Here is a 19,333-nt window from a genome sequence, read left to right as displayed (position 1 = left end):
AAGTGACTTTGGGCTTCCTTTCGAGTAAAGCGGCTTGGAAATATTCAAAATTTAAGTTGTATTATGTTTTTATATTTAATATTGCGAAAAGCCAATCCATTTGACGTGAGATTTTAGTACTGTGGAGTCGGCTGAGTTGATGGAAGGAAAGTGTGTGAGCTAAGAAGGTGAGGTGGATAAGCTGCAATCAGACGGCGCTGTAAGAGAAGCACACACGCACGCATGCACGCACACACGTACACACACACACACACACACACACACACACACACACACACACACACACACACACACACACACACACACCCACACAGTTGTTTTTTCTTCTTCTTTTGACTCCTTTTCCATGTCAGCGTGCTCTATTTGGTGTGACAGGAGATGAATCGTTGCAATAATGTCTTATCTTTCATAGTTCTTATTCTCCGTTAGACTCTGTGAGACAAAAGCCACGAGCACAACAGAGACACCTCATTCTCTCACTCACAATGTTGCCTTTGTTCTGCGATGATCAGTGACCATCAGATTGGTACAAATAATTGATTTTAATATTATGCTTAGTTTCTTTTTTTTAAGTTGTTTTAGTCTTTTTATATAGTAGCTGTGTATGTACAGTATGTATGTATTGTGTTTTCCTGTTGTCTTTTACCACTGCACACAAAATAAGTTTCCGAAAGGAAAAATAAAGTTCTTTGAAGTTGAAGTAAATCTATGACGAAAAAGGTTCGTCGACTGCCTCTTTTCACAGATAAAAACTAAATAAAAAACGGAATAAAAACTAACCTATGACGAATAAAACTAAGACTATATAATAATTTCTATATAATAACTAGTGGGGAAGAGATCCAGTAGAACCAAAAGACAAGTCATTTCATGCTTGGTTGCGCTCGGGTGTTGCGCTCTGAAAATAGTCGATCAAAACAATATGACAAAAACTAAATAAGAAATTGCTGTCAAAATCAACAGAGGCATCATTTAATAAAAAACAGAGGGTGGCAAACAAGGTCCACTTAAAGGAGCATTCAGTGATTTGGGTGATTATGTAGACTTAGATAGTATTTTAAACAGACTTATAGCTTGTTACGTAGACAGCTCTAGAATTGCACTTTATGTAGTCATAGCACTTTATAGTACACATGTATAATATATTATATAGTATAGTATGTATAGTTAACATAGATACTCCACTGTTAAGTTCTTAGTTTACGCATGATTCATGATAACTACTTTTTATATATGTGTGCCATGCTTTTGTTATTGCTGTAAATCGCTCTGGATTAAGAGCGTCTGCTAAATGCCTAAATTGTAATTGTAAATTGGAAACAAGATGTGCACATGTACACACTCTACAGTGGGGGGAAGTGCAACAGGCCAACAGCACATGCACCAAGGCCCACCCCCACTTGATTATGATTGGAGGAAGGCCCCTCTCATCCTGATTGGATGAAGGCTTTGCCACCCAAAGCCCAAACCAAAACTAGGGTTTTTTGACCCCAGGGGTTCACTGGGGACAGGGAGGAAGTTCTTATATGGTCAGCACACTCTATAGTAGGGAGGATTATTATTTTTTTTTAAAAGGGAAAAAAAGTGATATTTGAATTAAGTGAAATCACTGAATATACCTAAGGAGCAGTTCATTAAAAAAAAAATCTTATTTTCTATCAATTACACACCCCTTGTTTTGTTTTTTCGGCACCGCCGCCATTGTAATGCATTGGCCTCAAAACACGTCACCTATCCCACTCTGTCCTGTGGAAAGCCTGTATGACTTAAAACATAACTCGGGTAACTCGGAGGGAAAGTCAATTAGCTCGTGTAACTCGTGTTCAGGAGTCAAAGTGTTAAAAAATCACACCCGTGTGAAGTGAGGGACACTCTTATCATCGTACATCGTGTAAGCCCCGAGCTGAATTAAAACAGTTGCACTGTGTTGCAAAAGTCGATTTTCTCTGCCACATATGACGTAAATTATCCTTTCATTGTCAATGGCAAATCTGACACGTGTTGTGACGAAAAGCTGTCTATAGGAGGGGTTAGCGCCCCTCAAAAAAATAAAATAAAGGCACCCGGAGTAATGGGTTGTTGGAATTATGGGCAGTCCCCTAATGTCGTTTTACTTACTCGTTACTTCAAAGTAACTATAGTAACTAGAGTCTTCAAACAATTATAATGGAGTAAAAAGTACAATATTTGACTCTGAGATGTAGTGGAGTATATGTCAAAGTAGCCTTTTAAAGATCTGTAAAGTAAACATAATTAAAAATTCTACTGTACTAAGTACAGTACATACATATATGCATACAAAAGGAACACAGACAGACCGATGCAGAGATTTGTGGACAGCACACAAACATAATGGCGACGCCGCACACCTGTGTGATGTCAGAGTGACGTCATTGTGTGTCGTGGTCTGATAAGCTGTCACCCACACAAATAAAATGGTAAGACTGTACACCAAATTCATATATGTGTAATTAACGCTTGAGTCACGCTCATTTGACAATTCACTCATACACTGCTTCATAATGAATTTATCACAAGTAAATCAATAATTATAAGTAATAATCCTGGTTAATTAGTGGTTATGTCACTACATTGACCTGACTTTGACGTTTGGGTAGAAATGGCGTCTGCCAGCACTCTCTATTCCGAGGAGGAGGAGGAGTCACAATGTTCTCGGCAGCAACCCGCCGAACCGGACGAGGTCTCCTGTGACATCTGTATCGAGACCAAACTAAGAGCCCTGAAGTCCTGCCTGGTGTGTCTGACCTCCTACTGTGACACTCACCTGGAGCCTCATCACAGAGTCTCTGGCTTAAAACGACACAGACTGATCGATCCTGTGAGGAACCTGGAAGACATGTGTGTGTGTAGGAAACACGACAGGCCTCTGGAGCTGTTCTGTAAGACCGACCACGTGTGTGTTTGTAAGTCCTGCACTCAGTCGGACCACAAGCTACATCAAATCGTATCTCTGGAAGAAGAATGCGAAGGGCAGAAGGCGGAGCTGGGAAAGACGAAGGCGGAAGTTCAGCAGATGATCCGGGACACGCAACTGAAGATTCAGGAGGTGAAACTCTCAGTAGAGCTCAGCAAGAAAGACCTGGACAAAGAGATTGCAGAGATGTGCGTGCAGTTCTTCACCACTCTGATGAGCTGCGTTGAAAAGCACAAAATACAAGAGAAACAGACTGAAGGCTTCATTAAACAGCTGGAAAAAGAAATCACAGAGTTAAAGAAGAGAAGCTCCGAGATGACGCGGCTCCTTTCACACGCCGAAGACCACCTCTACTTCCTCCAGAACGTCACGTCCGTCGACGCCCGTCCGCCAACCAAGGACTGGACAAGGGCCAATGTCCATCAGTCTTCATGCGTGGGGACTGTGAGGATGTCCGTGGCTCAGCTGGAGAAGACACTCGGTCAAGAGATGGAGAAGCTCTACGACGCCGAGCTGAGTAGCATCCGGCAGTATGCAGGGGACGTAACTCTGGACGCCGACACGGCAAGTCCGTGGCTCGTCCTGTCGGAGGACGGGAAACAAGTGAGTCACGGAGCCGCCTGGAGGTCTCTCCCAGACAGCGCCGAGAGGTTCTCGTTGTGTCACTGTGTGTTGGGACAACAGAGCTTCTCCTCGGGAAGGTTCTACTATCAGGTTCAGGTTGAGGAGAAAATCGCCTGGTATTTAGGAGTGGCCAGGGAGTCCATCAACAGGAAGGAGCCGATCAAACCGAGACCCACCAGCGGTTTCTGGACCATAGGGTTGAGGAACGGCTCTTACAAGGCACTCGCCGGGCCCTCCGTCCTCCTCCCGGTAAAAGAGGAGGTCCAGACGTTGGGAGTGTTTGTGGATTACGAGGAGGGTCTGGTCTCCTTTTTTGACGTGGAGGCCAGAGTTCATCTCTACTCTTTCACGGGCTGCACCTTCACCGAGAAGCTGTACCCTTTCTTCTGTACCTGTGATAATTATAATGGGAAGAACTCTGCTCCTCTCGTCATCTCTTCGGTCAATCACACAGATTAGACATGCACGCCCGAGTTTGAAGTCAATCGTTCGGACAGGCCTCGAGGTCTCCGCATGCGGATTTCACACATTTATATGCAGTATGGGACAGATTATTTGAATAGAGCCGAGTCTTCTAACAACAAATAAATTAACCTGAACCTGATTTTTTTGCATTTTTGTTTGTTCATGCCATCCATATATATATAAACCATTGCAAAACAATTAGGTTTTGGTTAATTAGATTGAGTGAATAGTTTTGAAAGTGCATCTTATAAAGTTAAAAACCTTAACCAGAGAAATCACTATACTATAGCTCACATTCAGAGATCAGAGCTCTTGTCGCTCTGGTCGTTGTCTCTGTTAAATGCAGAGCGACTTCACTGTTTTAGCTGATAACTACATTTGGTCTGTTTTAGATTACAATTATCTATTTTTATTGTATACATTTTTGTGTGGACCCCAGGAAGACTAGCGACCACTTTGTGGAAGCTAATGGGGATCCCAATAAAGAATAAAGCTCTTATACTCTTAATAATATTAATCTATCTATCCCTTCATGCACAACAGGGGTTGTGTTTTATTTGTTTACTGGCCTCTCTTTGTTCCCTGTATGCTCTCTGAGAACAAGTGTTTGACACTGACCCATATATGCCTACACAGCATTATTAACATTGTTAATCCACATTTATTTGCATATCAGCCAACAGCAGACTAGGGATACCTCTCAAAACGATCGGGTATGAATCGCATGCAGACCTTACCCGTGATTTTGCAACATTATGGACAAAACTGTGCCCTATGGCTAGCTCTAATCTTATATACTACCTACGTATTATGCATTTATTTAAATATCAACCGCTGTTTCGCGATCAGTCATGGAACGCAGGTTTGCGTGCATGCACATCACAGCTGGTTCTTCTCTAATTGTCTTTGAGGTTCAAATTAGGTTCAGCCATGGTCTCTTCATTTAGCAGTAGCTAACTAGTAAAAGTGCTAGCTAACTAGCACTTAAACAGTATGGTTGAATTGTAGGCCTATCTTGTACAGTACTATCTCTGCAGTACGTTCAACTCGATGGCACAGAATGGTTGAGTCTGTAGGCTTGTATAGGTGTGTGTGTTGTTCACTGCCCCAATGCAGTGGTGAATACGGTAACCAAGTACATTTATGGCATTTTGAATATCTGTACTTGAGTATTATCTTTTTTGGATAGTTATTACTTATATATTATAATACATTTTTACTTTAGGTCAGCTTTTTTTGTTTGTTTGATATTTTGGTAATGAGAAAGGGTTCATATATACTGTATTTTCAAATGCTTACTGTATTTATCTAAGGTTTACTGTGTTGTCCTTTTTGTTGATTTGATTGCTTCTGCTTCTGGCTGTGTGTAGCATAGTGATGGTTGTGTACATGCATGTCAGAATGTCAGTGCATGATGTATGATGATTCATAGTCATGGTTTGGGTGGAACAGACAGAGTGCCTTTATATGTTTGCATGTTTCTCTGCCGCTACACTTTGATGGAAGGTCAGTGCCTGCTGGCACTCTCCGTGGTGCTGAATAAGTTGGGTTATTTTGCTTCTCTTTCAAAATGTTATTATTATGTCTTTCAATCAACATGTTACTGCTGTTATTGCTTATATATGTTCACATGCTATCTGTAAATAGTCCACATGTGGCTTGTACAGAAGCCGGGTGTCTCTAGCGTCTAAACTCTTTATTTAAACTTTCTCTCATCCTGTATCGTTCCAGCCTTTCTTATACGGCATGTTTTTGCATTTTCCTTCTTTACTTCTACCTTTCTGTCTCTCTCTCAACCCTTCTGCCCCCCCCCTCTCTCTCTCTCTCTCTCTCTCTCTCTCTCTCTCTCTCTCTCTCTCTCTCTCGCTCTCTCTCTCTCTACCAGGGAGCCATCTGCGTAATGTAGGTCTAATGTAAATTAGGGCAGCCCCGTGAGACGCAGCCACACTGTTTTCCCCCCGTCTCTGAGCGCTCCTGCTCGCCCTGCTCTCTCCACCGGGTTACGTAACAGCCCTGAGCTGTGTGTGAGTGTTGAGCTCACCGTGCAGGGTGACTGCTTACCCCCTCTTACTGTAGTTATTATGTCCGCTCAACACTTCTTTCTGCCTGACGACTGTTTCGGGCCAGTGTTGATTTTGTCCCCACGATAGCAGCGTACGGAGCGCTGACTTAAAAAGAAGGAAATCACACCTGTGTGAAGTGAGGGGCGCTCTTATCATCATGCATCAGCTCATACTGGCCAATCAGAATGCCTGTTTGTTGCCTGTGATTGGTTAGCTGATTTGCTCGTTTACATATGACGTATACATTTTCCCTTCAATGGCGTTTAATGTTTTGATGTTTAATTTACCTCATATTTAGCAGACATTTGACCTAATTTTGGCAAATCTTGAGACGTGTGGGGACAAAAGCTGATTATAGAAGGGGCTAGTGTCCCTCACAAATCATACCTGTGTGAAGTGAGGGGCGCTCTTATCATCGTACATCATCATGACGTACACTATGTCACGCTAAAGCATACACATACAGTATAGGCACGGGGCTCGCGCCCCTCAAGAAGAAACTTCAGTTTATTTGGCCCAAAATGCCAGACGGAACTCCTCTGAATGAGTGGGAAACGTTGATGCAAAATTGCCTATTTTATACAAGCTCACATCACGTCACTCCGTGCCACGCTGTGAGTTTGTACATCTGCATTTTCTTTTACATTTTTTTTTTCAAGTGTGAGAACTAATGAGTTAGAAGGAATTTATAGAACTTGCCTCAGCTCTCAATTAGCCTTTCGCTAAGCCACACCCACTCCACTCCACTAAATAATCGATTATTTCAGTCACTCTTCCTTATAGTGCCCACTCTTCCTGTTAACCCCTGAATACAAAGAAAGAAATTTATCCAGCTCGAAAGGTATTATTTTTATTACCAGTGCAGTGTGCAGCACTGGGCTCAAATGTATTTGTCTTTTCCCACAGCACCTGGCTTTTAACGTTGGATGTATGTATGTGCTTTATTCACCGTTTGCTCCTCTGAATACGCACATTGAGTAGAACCCCATATGTCCAAAACCGTTACTTTTCAGGATAAAAATAAAAAATAAAAACAAAAATCAATATCAAATATCGTTTGGAGCTTGCAGATCTGGTACTTATAATGCGTTAGTGTGATGCCGGCTGTAGTATGATGAAGTTGGGGCGTTAAGGGAGATAAGGGGTTTCTGCCCAACAGCAACTGTCTTACAGCATATTTGAATTAGGCCAGTTGGCATAATTATTCACTGGTACAGACTATACCAGTTCCGCAGTTGCCTGCCTGAACAACTTTATTATAATTACACTAAATCTAGCACATGTTGGGAACAAGCTGTGCGTAAGCACGCACACCGTTCCCCCGGTGCGCTCAAGGTGACCCATGCACGTCCAATTTGACTGAAAGAAATACAGACAAATGATGGATTTAATCTGGGCCAAACTTGTCTCCTGAGTTTCAAAGTTGGATGCATTAACAGTTAGGATATGAGGCCAAAAAGCATCCCTACAGAATATGCCCTTTCTCATAGAGATTTAAGCCATTATAATAAGCCAGACTCATATCACACTTTTTTTTGCCAACGGCAGAATCGCGTCTGGCTTATTAGCCAGGCTAACACACTGCGCCAACTGAACGCCCCAATTGTCTTTCCTTTGGCAGGTGGGCATTGCTCTCCAGCAATGCTGGAGGGGATTACTGTACAGGTATATAGGAGAGACAGACGGTATAGGAAAGCTCAGGGGAGGCTGCGTAAGTGAGACAGACAGCACGTAGAGAATATGAAAGCTAACAGGGAAACAGTCCAGGAGAGACGGTTGGAAAAGCTATAAGAGTTTGACAGTGTAGCTGAGAGAAAGCTGAGAGAGAGACAATGAGAGACAGGGGGGGGATTCACAGTCTCACTGAGTCTGTTTGATTCAAACTGTTTCTGGATACGGTTTGCCTCATGGTCCCCGCTGGCCATGATTCACATTGGCCTGGAGAGGCTGTAGGAAAGCTGAGAGCGGACTGTGTGCATGGGGGAAAGCTGAGAAAGTGCAACGGGTGCCGAAAACACTCCAGATTTTGATTACTGTGTAGTGAGTGACTCAGAGAAGTACTGTACACTATAAGTACGGTTACTGCACGCCGGTGAGTACAGTTGTGCAATCCAGCATTACTGTCGGAAAATCTGACATGCAGGCCTCAGGGCAGGAAGGTGTGAGAGAGAGAGAGAGAGAGAGAGAGAGAGAGAGAGAGAGAGAGAGAGAGAGAGAGAGAGAGAGAGATAGTAGTACGATCAAGTAGGGAGTTATGAGGTTTTTTTGTGTTTTTTACTTGTTCATACGGTGTCACACAACCACAAGCTTGAAGTTTCGAACTCTTCGAACCGGGAAATGAGAAAGAGCAGAGGAATAAATGAACAGAAAGACGGACAGTGTGAGACGGAAACTGAGCTTAAAGAAAAACACCACCTCTAAACTTTCCATCCTGCGTGACTTAGGTAGTCTATTTATAGCTGCTTCTGTATGTGTGTGTGGGGGGGGGGGGTGCATGCACGCGCGCGTGGGTGCGTGCATGTGCTTGCGCGTGTGTGAATGTGCACGTCTTTTAACCCATTTTGACCTGATATCAGATTCTAAAAATGTCTTCTACATCCTGACAGTTTTCTGAAAAAGCTGTGTTTCTATGTCAGTCGTCAGTCATTTTTCAAAAATAGCAGACCTACAAGCTCGTAGCGCGCCACTCGGTGGCGCGCTACGAGCTTGTAGGTCTGCTATTTTTCAATAGCTAAAGCATAACATAATGCTAACACCAAAAGGGGTTCCCGCCCAAAATGGGTTAAACGGATGCAATCACAGTCCATTGTCACACACAATCAGAGCGGAGCCCCCTCTTGTCCTCTCCTAATCCACATCTCCTTCATGTCCTCTGCACTCTGAATCCTCTCCTTATCTCCTGGGCTGTCTCCTCTTCTCCTCTGCTGTCTCCTCCTGTTATCGTCGTCTCCGTTGCAATGTTCTTCTCCTCTCCTCCCCTCTCCTCCCGCCATTTGTCTTACTTAGGAGTAAAACTCCTTAAGCATCTTGGACATTTTTAACTTCAATGTTATTGTGCACAAATCAGCTGCTTTGTCGAGGCATTGGTTTGTCAAAGTGGGTCCAGGGGGTCCCCGGCAGTTAATTCACAATACACTCACGTTATCCATTTATACGTCGGCTATTTAAAATGCACAAGCACTGCGAGCTTGTTCTTCTGGGGGTCCCTGGCACGAACTATTTTGAGATGGGGGTGCGTGGCCAAATTAATTTGGATGAAGTCTATACTGGCTTTGTATCTGGCTGACATCTAGGTGTGTGTGTGTGTGTGTGTGTGTGTGTGTGTGTGTGTGTGTGTGTGTGTGTGTGTGTGTGTGTGTGTGCGTGTGCGTGTGCGTGTGCGTGCGTGTGTGTGTGTGTGTGTTGGCCACAGGTCATTTGGCTAGCTCTGTGTAATATTCCACACAATTTAGTTGGAACAGACAACTGTCTGCTAAATACACACACACACACACACACACACACACACACACACACACACACACACACACACACACACACACACACACACACACACACACACGTTTGTATCACTATACTTGTGAGGTCATTAACTTTTTAGACCGACCTATCTATCTATCTATCTATCTATCTATCTATCTATCTATCTATCTATCTATCTATCAATCTATCTATCTATCTATCTATCTATCTATCTATCTATCTATCTATCTATCTATCTATCTATCTATCTATCTATCTATCTATCTATCTATCTATCTATCTATCTATCTATCTATCTATCTATCTATCTATCTATCTAATTTTAAGGCAATACTTTAACCCATTTTGACCTGAGATCAGATTCTAAAAATGTCTTTTACATCCTGACAGTTTTCTGAAAAAGCTATGTTTCTATGTCAGTCGTTCTTAAATTTTTCAAAAATAGCAGACCTACAAACTCGTAGCGCGCCACCGGATCTGCTATTTTTCAATAGCTAAAGCATAACATAATGCTAACACCGAAAGGGGTTCCCGCCCAAAATGGGTTAATATTGCCTTTAGTGTTGTCCATTAGAAAGTATAAAGGAGTTGTCAGATGCGTCTGTGTGTTCTCCAAGGAAACAAATCCATTTAAACAGCCACTTCCCAAACACAAAGTGTAATTCATGTCCTTTTACATCACGCCAAATAGAAGCCAGAATATCTTGTAACAGGTGTCGTCAAAAAGGAATTCATTGCTAAAACACATTTTGACACTTTTAGTAGTAGTAATTAGATTATTGATGTCTGACTGACAGTAAAAAACATTTTTTCATGACACTACCCTTCATTATTTTAACCCATTTTGGGCGGGAACCCCTTTTGGTGTTAGCATTATGTTATGCTTTAGCTATTGAAAAATAGCAGATCTACAAGGCGCTACGAGCTTGTAGGTCTGCTATTTTTGAAAAATCGAAGAACGACTGACATGGAAACATAGCTTTTTCAGAAAACTGTCATGGTCAAAATGGGTTAATGAGGTTTAACTTTGATGAAAATCATTGGATGACACAATAAATAGCAGTTCTTCAGAGAAGCAACAGAACAGATACAATCTCACGACCATCAAAGTAATTAACAAAGTTAAATAAGCCAAAATGTATCTAACGTGTGGGTAATAAGAAGTAGAGCACTTCTGTCACAAAAAAGAACACTTTCAAAGCACCGTTTCTTGGGTCCTTTCTCAAGCCTGATTTACACAAAAAGACGCGATCTACAAGCTCAGCTTGTGAGCTGTCGTGAGATTATCTGAGAGATGTAAAACGAATAATTTTGCTGTGGCAAATCTGGGGAAATAAATGCTTACCACTACTTTTTTTCACGGATGTGTTCATAAAGGTGTCTACTATCACATATCAATTTGTTCCAATGTGTTTCCCTTGGGAAACTTTGTGACAGCTGCTGAAAGTTGGGGTACCAACAACCTATATAAGGCAAAATTCTCAAATTGTCATTATGCTTTAGCATGTGCCATGTTAAACTAGGGGCTTGTCATGATTCTGAATCCATTGCAAGCATTAGTTTTGCACAAAGATCACATTTGTGATGACGGCTATGGCCGTTTTTAGCCGAAGGAGTGTTTTTCGTGCAAACCTAATGCTTGCAATGGATTCAGAATCATGAAAACCCCCTAGTTTAACATGTCACATGCTACTTAAAGCATAATGACATTTTTTAAAAATGTTGCCTTATATACAGTAGGTTGTTAATGGTACCCCCAACTTTCAGCTGTCACAAGGTTTCCCATTGGAACAAATTGATATGTGTTACACTGTCATAAAAGCTAGTGGTAAGCATTTCCCCCCCCCAGATTTGCCACAACGTTTGCTAACTTTACCTAACTATTATGGAGTCTTTGCCTCAAGAAACACTGTCTGTTTTGATGTGTGATATTATTTGACATGGGGATATGTATTTGCTCCCGTGGTATTTCAGCCACATAACCAAAAGCATTTGTTTTGTTCATGAATCCATTTACTGTCAAAACCTTCACCGTTCAAAAAGCGGGTACAATGACAAATCTCAAATTGAGTTGTTCTTTTGGATCCGGCTCATCATGTTCCTTCAACATTAGGCGTACGGTGCCGTTGACACACTCAACAGAAGACAGGAAAAGTGGAATTGGTTTACATCTCTCCTCTCTCTCTCTCTCTCACCCTCCGACATGGCTTCAATATGATCTTGTTTTTGTTGATGCTATCAAACGTCAAAGTCTCGCTCCGTGCCTCCGATCTCTCTCCCGGTAATTCCAGTGCGGCGTGGGCGCTGAGGTGATACAGGACGGCCCACAATGCAAGGCGTCTTATGTATCCGTTCACGGCGCACTGCGGCGACACAAACCGCCCATTAAGCAAGGTAAAACACGCCTTGCGTCGTGCCCGGGCACGCTCTTCATTATTCGCGTTATAGGAAGTGCTTGTGCACTGAAGTTGAAATGTTGTATTACAGTGATTTCCCTAATGCTATATGACATTTTGTTTCAGTAATGCATTTTCTCCACGGGAACAATGCATTTAACCCCCGTAGAGAGACATATTGTGGGAAATGGACTCAACTGCTTAGTGTCCGCAGTCTGTCCCTCCTACACTGTCTGTCTCTCCTATACACTGTCTCTCTCAGCTGTCCTACAGTCTGTCTCTCCTACACTGTCTCCCTCTCAGCTGTCCTGCTGTCTGTCTCTCCTACACTGTCTCCCTCTCAGCTGTCCTACTGTCTGTCTCTCCTACACTGTCTGTCTCTCAGCTGTCCTACTGTCTGTCTCTCCTACACTGTCTCCTTCTCAGCTGTCCTACTGTCTGTCTCTCCTACACTGTCTCCCTCTCAGCTGTCCTGCTGTCTGTCTATCCTACACTGTCTCCTTCTCAGCTGTCCTACTGTCTGTCTCTCCTACACAGTCTCCCTCTCAGCTGTCCTACTGTCTGTCTCTCCTACACTGTCTGTCTCTCAAGTGTCCTACTGTCTGTCTCTCCTACACTGTCTCCCTCACAGCTGTCCTACTGTCTGTCTCTCCTACACTGTCTCCCTCTCAGGTGTCCTACTGTCTGTCTCTCCTACACTGTCTCCCTCTCAGCTGTCCTACTGTCTGTCTCTCCTACACTGTCTCCCTCTCAGCTGTCCTACTGTCTGTCTCTCCTACACTGTCTGTCTCTCAAGTGTCCTACTGTCTGTCTCTCCTACACTGTCTCCCTCACAGCTGTCCTACTGTCTGTCTCTCCTACACTGTCTCCTTCTCAGCTGTCCTACTGTCTGTCTCTCCTACACTGTCTCCCTCTCAGCTGTCCTGCTGTCTGTCTCTCCTACACTGTCTGTCTCTCAGCTGTCCTACTGTCTGTCTCTCCTACACTGTCTCCTTCTCAGCTGTTCCTACTGTCTGTCTCTCCTACACTGTCTGTCTCTCAGCTGTCCTACTGTCTGTCTCTCCTACACTGTCTGTCTCCCAGCTGTCCTACTGTATGTCTCTCCTACACTGTCTGTCTCTCAGCTGTCCTACTGTCTGTCTCTCCTACACTGTCTCCCTCTCAGCTGTCCTACTGTCTGTCTCTCCTACACTGTCTGTCTCTCAGCTGTCCTACTGTCTGTCTCTCCTACACTGTCTCCCTCTCAGCTGTCCTACTGTATGTCTCTCCTACACTGTCTGTCTCTCAGCTGTCCTACTGTCTGTCTCTCCTACACTGTCTCCCTCTCAGCTGTCCTGCTGTCTGTCTCTCCTACACTGTCTGTCTCTCAGCTGTCCTACTGTCTGTCTCTCCTACACTGTCTCCTTCTCAGCTGTTCCTACTGTCTGTCTCTCCTACACTGTCTCCCTCTCAGCTGTCCTGCTGTCTGTCTATCCTACACTGTCTCCTTCTCAGCTGTCCTACTGTCTGTCTCTCCTACACTGTCTCCCTCTCAGCTGTCCTACTGTCTGTCTCTCCTACACTGTCTGTCTCTCAAGTGTCCTACTGTCTGTCTCTCCTACACTGTCTGTCTCTCAAGTGTCCTACTGTCTGTCTCTCCTACACTGTCTCCCTCACAGCTGTCCTACTGTCTGTCTCTCCTACACTGTCTCCCTCGCAGGTGTCCTACTGTCTGTCTCTCCTACACTGTCTCCCTCTCAGCTGTCCTACTGTCTGTCTCTCCTACACTGTCTCCCTCTCAGCTGTCCTACTGTCTGTCTCTCCTACACTGTCTCCCTCTCAGCTGTCCTACTGTCTGTCTCTCCTACACTGTCTCCTTCTCAGCTGTTCTACTGTCTGTCTCTCCTACACTGTCTCCCTCTCAGCTGTCCTACTGTCTGTCTCTCCTACACTGTCTCCTTCTCAGCTGTCCTACTGTCTGTCTCTCCTACACTGTCTCCCTCTCAGCTGTCCTACTGTCTGTCTCTCCTACACTGTCTGTCTCTCAGCTGTCCTACTGTCTGTCTCTCCTACACTGTCTCCCTCTCAGCTGTCCTATACTGTCTGTCTCTCATACACTGTCTCCCTCTCAGCTGTCCTACTGTCTGTCTCTCCTACACTGTCTGTCTCTCAGCTGTCCTACTGTCTGTCTCTCCTACACTGTCTCCCTCTCAGCTGTCCTACTGTCTGTCTCTCCTACACTGTCTGTCTCTCAGCTGTCCTACTGTCTGTCTCTCCTACACTGTCTGTCTCTCAGCTGTCCTACTGTCTGTCTCTCCTACACTGTCTGTCTCCCAGCTGTCCTACTGTCTGTCTCTCCTACACTGTCTGTCTCTCAGCTGTCCTACTGTCTGTCTCTCCTACACTGTCTCCCTCTCAGCTGTCCTACTGTCTGTCTCTCCTACACTGTCTGTCTCTCAGCTGTCCTACTGTCTGTCTCTCCTACACTGTCTCCCTCTCAGCTGTCCTACTGTCTGTCTCTCCTACACTGTCTCCCTCTCAGCTGTCCTACTGTCTGTCTCTCCTACACTGTCTGTCTCTCAGCTGTCCTACTGTCTGTCTCTCCTACACTGTCTGTCTCTCCGCTCACTCTCCGCTTTCCTTTTCCAACAGCGACGATATGCTGCCTGGTTTCCTCTTTCAAATAAATATCTTTACCTTTTAGAAATGTATTAATGACACACCTATTCCCCCCCTCCCCCTCTCTCTCTTCCACAGTATATCTAACTACACTCCTAAAGTTGGGGAGAAGGACACACAGCGAGCCATTCGACAAGCCTTCAACGTGTGGCAGACCGTCACACCTCTCACCTTCCAGGTATTAGTCTGTCACACCTCTCACCTTCCAGGTATCAGTCCGTCACACCTCTCACCTTCCAGGTATCAGTCTGTCACGCTCATGCAACTCATCGGGCAGAAAGCTCTCCTTTCCATATTCTAACTTTTGTGGTTGTTTGTAAATTAATTCCCCTACTTGATCACACTACAGTAGCCTCGGAAACCCAGACGTTTTTATTTCCAGGGAGGAAAAAAAAGTCTGGGTCCGAGTCCACTTCAATTCGGCATAGAGTAGCGCAAACATTGCTCACTCTCTGCTGATTTCTGATCGTCTGCACATTTGTTAAATTGACACACACACGCACACATGTACACACACACACTCCTCTCTCTCTCTGTCGCTCTAAGTAATTAGTCTCATGTCGCGCAGCTGCGCATAGTTTCTCCCGGCGGATCCTGCCGGGAGCTGCCTATGCCATAAAAAGCATAGTTGAGTTCCAGGCTACACTACAGTGTCACACCAAAGCATCAGCAATAGAAGATATACAGTACAAGCTCTACTACAACTCTCCTCTCCTCTCCTCTCCTCTCCTCTCCTCTCCTCTCCTCTCCTCTCCTCTCCTCTCCTCTCCTCTCCTCTCCTCTCCTCTCCTCTCCTCTCCTCTCCTCTCTCCTCTCCTCAGGAGGTCCCGTACTCGGACATTAAGAACGAGGGCAAGGAGGCGGACATCATGATCTTCTTCGCCTCGGGTTTCCACGGAGACAGCTCGCCGTTCGATGGCGAGGGGGGCTTCCTGGCCCACGCCTACTTCCCCGGGCCCGGCATCGGAGGGGACACCCACTTTGACTCGGACGAACCCTGGACGCTGGGCAACGCCAACCACGACGGTGAGACACTATTTACTATTTAGGCAACATTCTACTGCAATGGGATGCGAGAGTGTCTTAAGCAGCACCAACTCGGGACTCCTGACATCGCTGCTCTATCTAACACCAGTAGCTAACCTGTGGAGGTGCAGTAAGTGGTGCAGTAAGTGGTGCAGTAAGTGGTGCGCTTCTTACCTTTCCTGGCTTCGCCCTGGGTTGGCTGCCATAGAGCGCCGAAGTCCTGACGTCACTCACTCGTCCCCTCGATTCCCCTGGTTCACGGAAGTAATTTCTCTATGGAGAATAACATGGGCTCATCTTAAAATCGTTTCATATAAGCGTTGTGGTCCAAAAATAAACAAGCTGTCTCGGCGTTATTGTCGGGGATGTGTCTCTGTATCGTTTGCGACAGTCAGTCACTATATGATACAGTCTGTTTCTAGCGAAAATGTAACTAATTCAGTAGCAGTAACAATAGCGTTTTCTCTCAGTCAGTTGATTCTTCATATCCATATGTGTGAAGCGGCCTGGATGATTTGTGTATTTTTCAAACATAGTTATTATATGAGGCGATCTAAAATCCCCCTATGGGGATTACAATGCAAATAAAAAGTACATGAACCTGTGGATTTGCGTCCTCTACCGATATTGACGTCAGACTTCGGTGCTCTATAGTGTTAGTTGGCTTGCCTTTGTTGCCTCTAGTTCCAAAAGCCTGACGCAGTGCCCTGCCAGCCTCATTCTACTCTCTCTGAGTTGGTCTGTGACCTGTGGTAGGTCCCCGTAGAGCAGATGTTCCCAACCACTGGTACGAGTACCACTATAGTGGTACTTGAGCCCCTCTGGTGGTACGCAGAGGAGTCGGTCAGTCAGTAATTTGGTCACGCCCCATATATGGTCATGCCTCGTGACATCACATGATGTCGGTCAGGACCCCATTGAAAACGAGTTGCTGCAACTCAAGGGAGTATCCTCTAGTGAAATTTCAAAATAAAATCAATATTAAGCCCATATAGAGCGTTGCAGCCCCTTTCAGAACGACGAGTGGCCCAGAAAGTAAATGCATTCATTAATTTTCCCCATAGGCTTTTCAAAAAGCTTTTTTTTTAAGACTGTACACGCGGACAAAGCCAACTCGGCTCGTGACAAATCATGTCATGATGTCTCCATTTTGATACCGGTCCATTTAAACTCTAGACGGGCCCGCCCCAAAGTTATTTGTGCAGCCGCGCCCGGCAGTCGACGAACACTAGAGTTCTCAACAGGCCCGAAAATGAAGGCCCGGCCCTACCTGGACCCTCATCAAACCCTGTACACTCAAGACACTGCCTCCGCTGCCACCCTTAGATCTCCATATATTGAGCTGTCCTGTTCTAACATTTCATATGTTGATCTGACCTCATCAAACCCTGTACACTCAAGACACGCTCCATATACGGCCAGTACAGAATCCATTCCATATGTTGATCTGACCTCATCAAACCCTGTACACCCAAGACACTCTCCATACAGTACAGAATTCATTCCGTATGTTGATCTGACCCCCCCATGCCAAAGCGCCAGCACTCGCCCAGCAGTCTGCTGTCACCCAGGCGGATGCGTGCACACGACCTCGCCCCTCACCCTCAGGCGTATTACTGGTATTACTACAGGTATAAAGCAGTCCAGGCCCCGAGAGTCCTCCACTGCCTCGAGCACTGTCCCGTCTGCAGTGGCGATGGTTTCGTCCTCGATTTGTTTCACCATTGTTAACACGTGTTTCTCAACACAATAGACTCAGAGGGTATGCGCGTGACATCATCATCAAACCCGGAAGTTATGCAGGAATGCCTAATGAGTGGCAAAAAACTACTTTCTGGCCTTGACAGCCCATGCATCCAAACAGAAAAGTCCTATCTGAATGCATTAAACAACATTAAACAATGTTAAACTCACTTTTCCTGTTGCTTTGCCACTCGATTTGCCACTCGATGTGCCATTCACTTTAAGCATGCGCATACTCTCTATAACGGTTTTCTCAAAACCACACACAAAAGACTGAAAACCTCACATGCAAAATGCTAAACCCTGACACTCCTGCATTATGACTCTTTGCCATACTCTTTGATCATAATCTCTTAACTGTTCCCAAAATGGAACTCGTGTTTTCATTTGGTACACATATTTTCAAATGACACACAGATACCATTCATTCAGTGGTGGGCCGTCAGGGCCAGCAAGGCCTTCTCTGCTGGCCCACTTGCCTGATGCCACTTGCCTGATGCAGAAATTTATATTTTATAATAAGTTTTTATTTTTAACAAATATTATATCTATAATATTATATATAATATTATATTTATTTCGCTGCCACTGCACTGTTTTTCACTCAGACAGGCTGGATGCTCTGCTTCCATTCTGTGCAGGTACAACAGCCCTTGGTTTTTTTTTAACCAATGAGATTATTTCCTTGTGTTGTCTCCGGGTAAAATTCTCTACCAGGAGGCCTGCAGAAACTCCAGTGAATCCCCTTGCTGTTGAAATGAATGGGATCAATATAGAGATTGACAGGTTCCTTAGCCAATCAGATTTTGAGTTTGCCCTGCTGGGCGTTTTCTTTCATGTACCAGCGCCAGCTAGCTGGCCTTTGGTGACGTTAACGTCTTGCTTGGATCCCATCATTGGGGGGAAATATTGTCAAATGAGAAAAGAGAACTGGGTGTTTCAAACTTTCTGCGCGAGTTCCCATTTGTGGGTTGATTGAGGAGCTAAATAGATTTAACTCACAAACAAACGCGGAAAACGGCTGAAGGAGGAGAAGAAACAGATTTAGTGGTGGATTTACAGTCAAAGCATTTTTCGAGAAGGAAGGACTTCAAGAAAAGCTTGCAGGGTAGACCATTGGTATGATGCAGGCAGCCATGGTAAGGATCTTTATATAATATTTATATACATGCGATCGCGATGCGACGCAGCTTATTGATTGATCGTTTTATATGGTTGTGGACTTCAGGACGTGTGGTTGTCCGTGCTGACAGTGTGTGTGGCCGAGTCTTATGTGGCTGTGCGCTGCGGAGCCACTTGTGTGTGTGTGTGTGTGTGTGTGTGTGTGCACGCGCGCACGCGCTGCGTGTGTTTAGTCCCCGCCGGTGCAGCATAGCTGGGATATTACAGAGCCTGATATGAGTGTGGTTCAGTTCCACCAATTTTTGCGTGGTTTAATGTTGTATAAGAACATATGACAGGGGGGGGGAATAGCCGATCTACAAGCCCACAGCGCGTCGTGAGCTTGTAGATCGGCTAGTTTTGGGGGGGTGGGGGTGGGGGTGGGGGGGTTGAAGGCCTAGTTCATTTCAGCATGGACCGCCACTGCATTCATTGAGTAAGCATTTGATGCACACTACCAAGCATTATACTCTGAATTTAAATAAAGGTTATGATGATGATTTACAGCACAATGCAAATGCAAAATTGAAAACACAATCATAGAAATGGAACACACCATATGAATGACAATGACTCTGGAAAGAATGAGCCATATTTCTTGTGTGTGTATATAGTGTTTGGACAACAAGGTGATGTGCAAATTGACATCAGAGTGTAAAGAAGAAAAGTCAGAGTCTTAACGCAGATAAGGGCACTTGAAGTAGTGCACATTGTGTCAAGTGATTAGGTACATGAAGTTAAGGTTGTGCAGAAATTGTGCAGAATTTTCGCTTTTGGTG

General features: G+C 44.7%; 1 protein-coding gene across 1 annotated transcript in view; it reads left to right on the top strand.

The window, feature by feature from the left end:
- mmp24 (matrix metallopeptidase 24) overlaps positions 1-19,333 on the top strand; it is a gene marked incomplete at its 3' end in the record, with an annotated part of 130,622 nt that overhangs the window by 47,163 nt on the left and 64,126 nt on the right. Inside the window, exons 4-5 of the mRNA XM_079511358.1 lie at positions 14,703-14,802; positions 15,446-15,650. Of these exons, the coding sequence (XP_079367484.1) occupies positions 14,703-14,802; positions 15,446-15,650 (305 nt within the window). The remainder of the gene's footprint in view (positions 1-14,702; positions 14,803-15,445; positions 15,651-19,333) is intronic.

The sequence above is a fragment of the Electrona antarctica genome (genome assembly GCF_951216825.1).
Source record: "Electrona antarctica genome assembly, chromosome: 9".
Lineage (NCBI taxonomy): Eukaryota > Metazoa > Chordata > Actinopteri > Myctophiformes > Myctophidae > Electrona > Electrona antarctica.
This window is presented reverse-complemented; position numbering and strand designations above follow the sequence as displayed.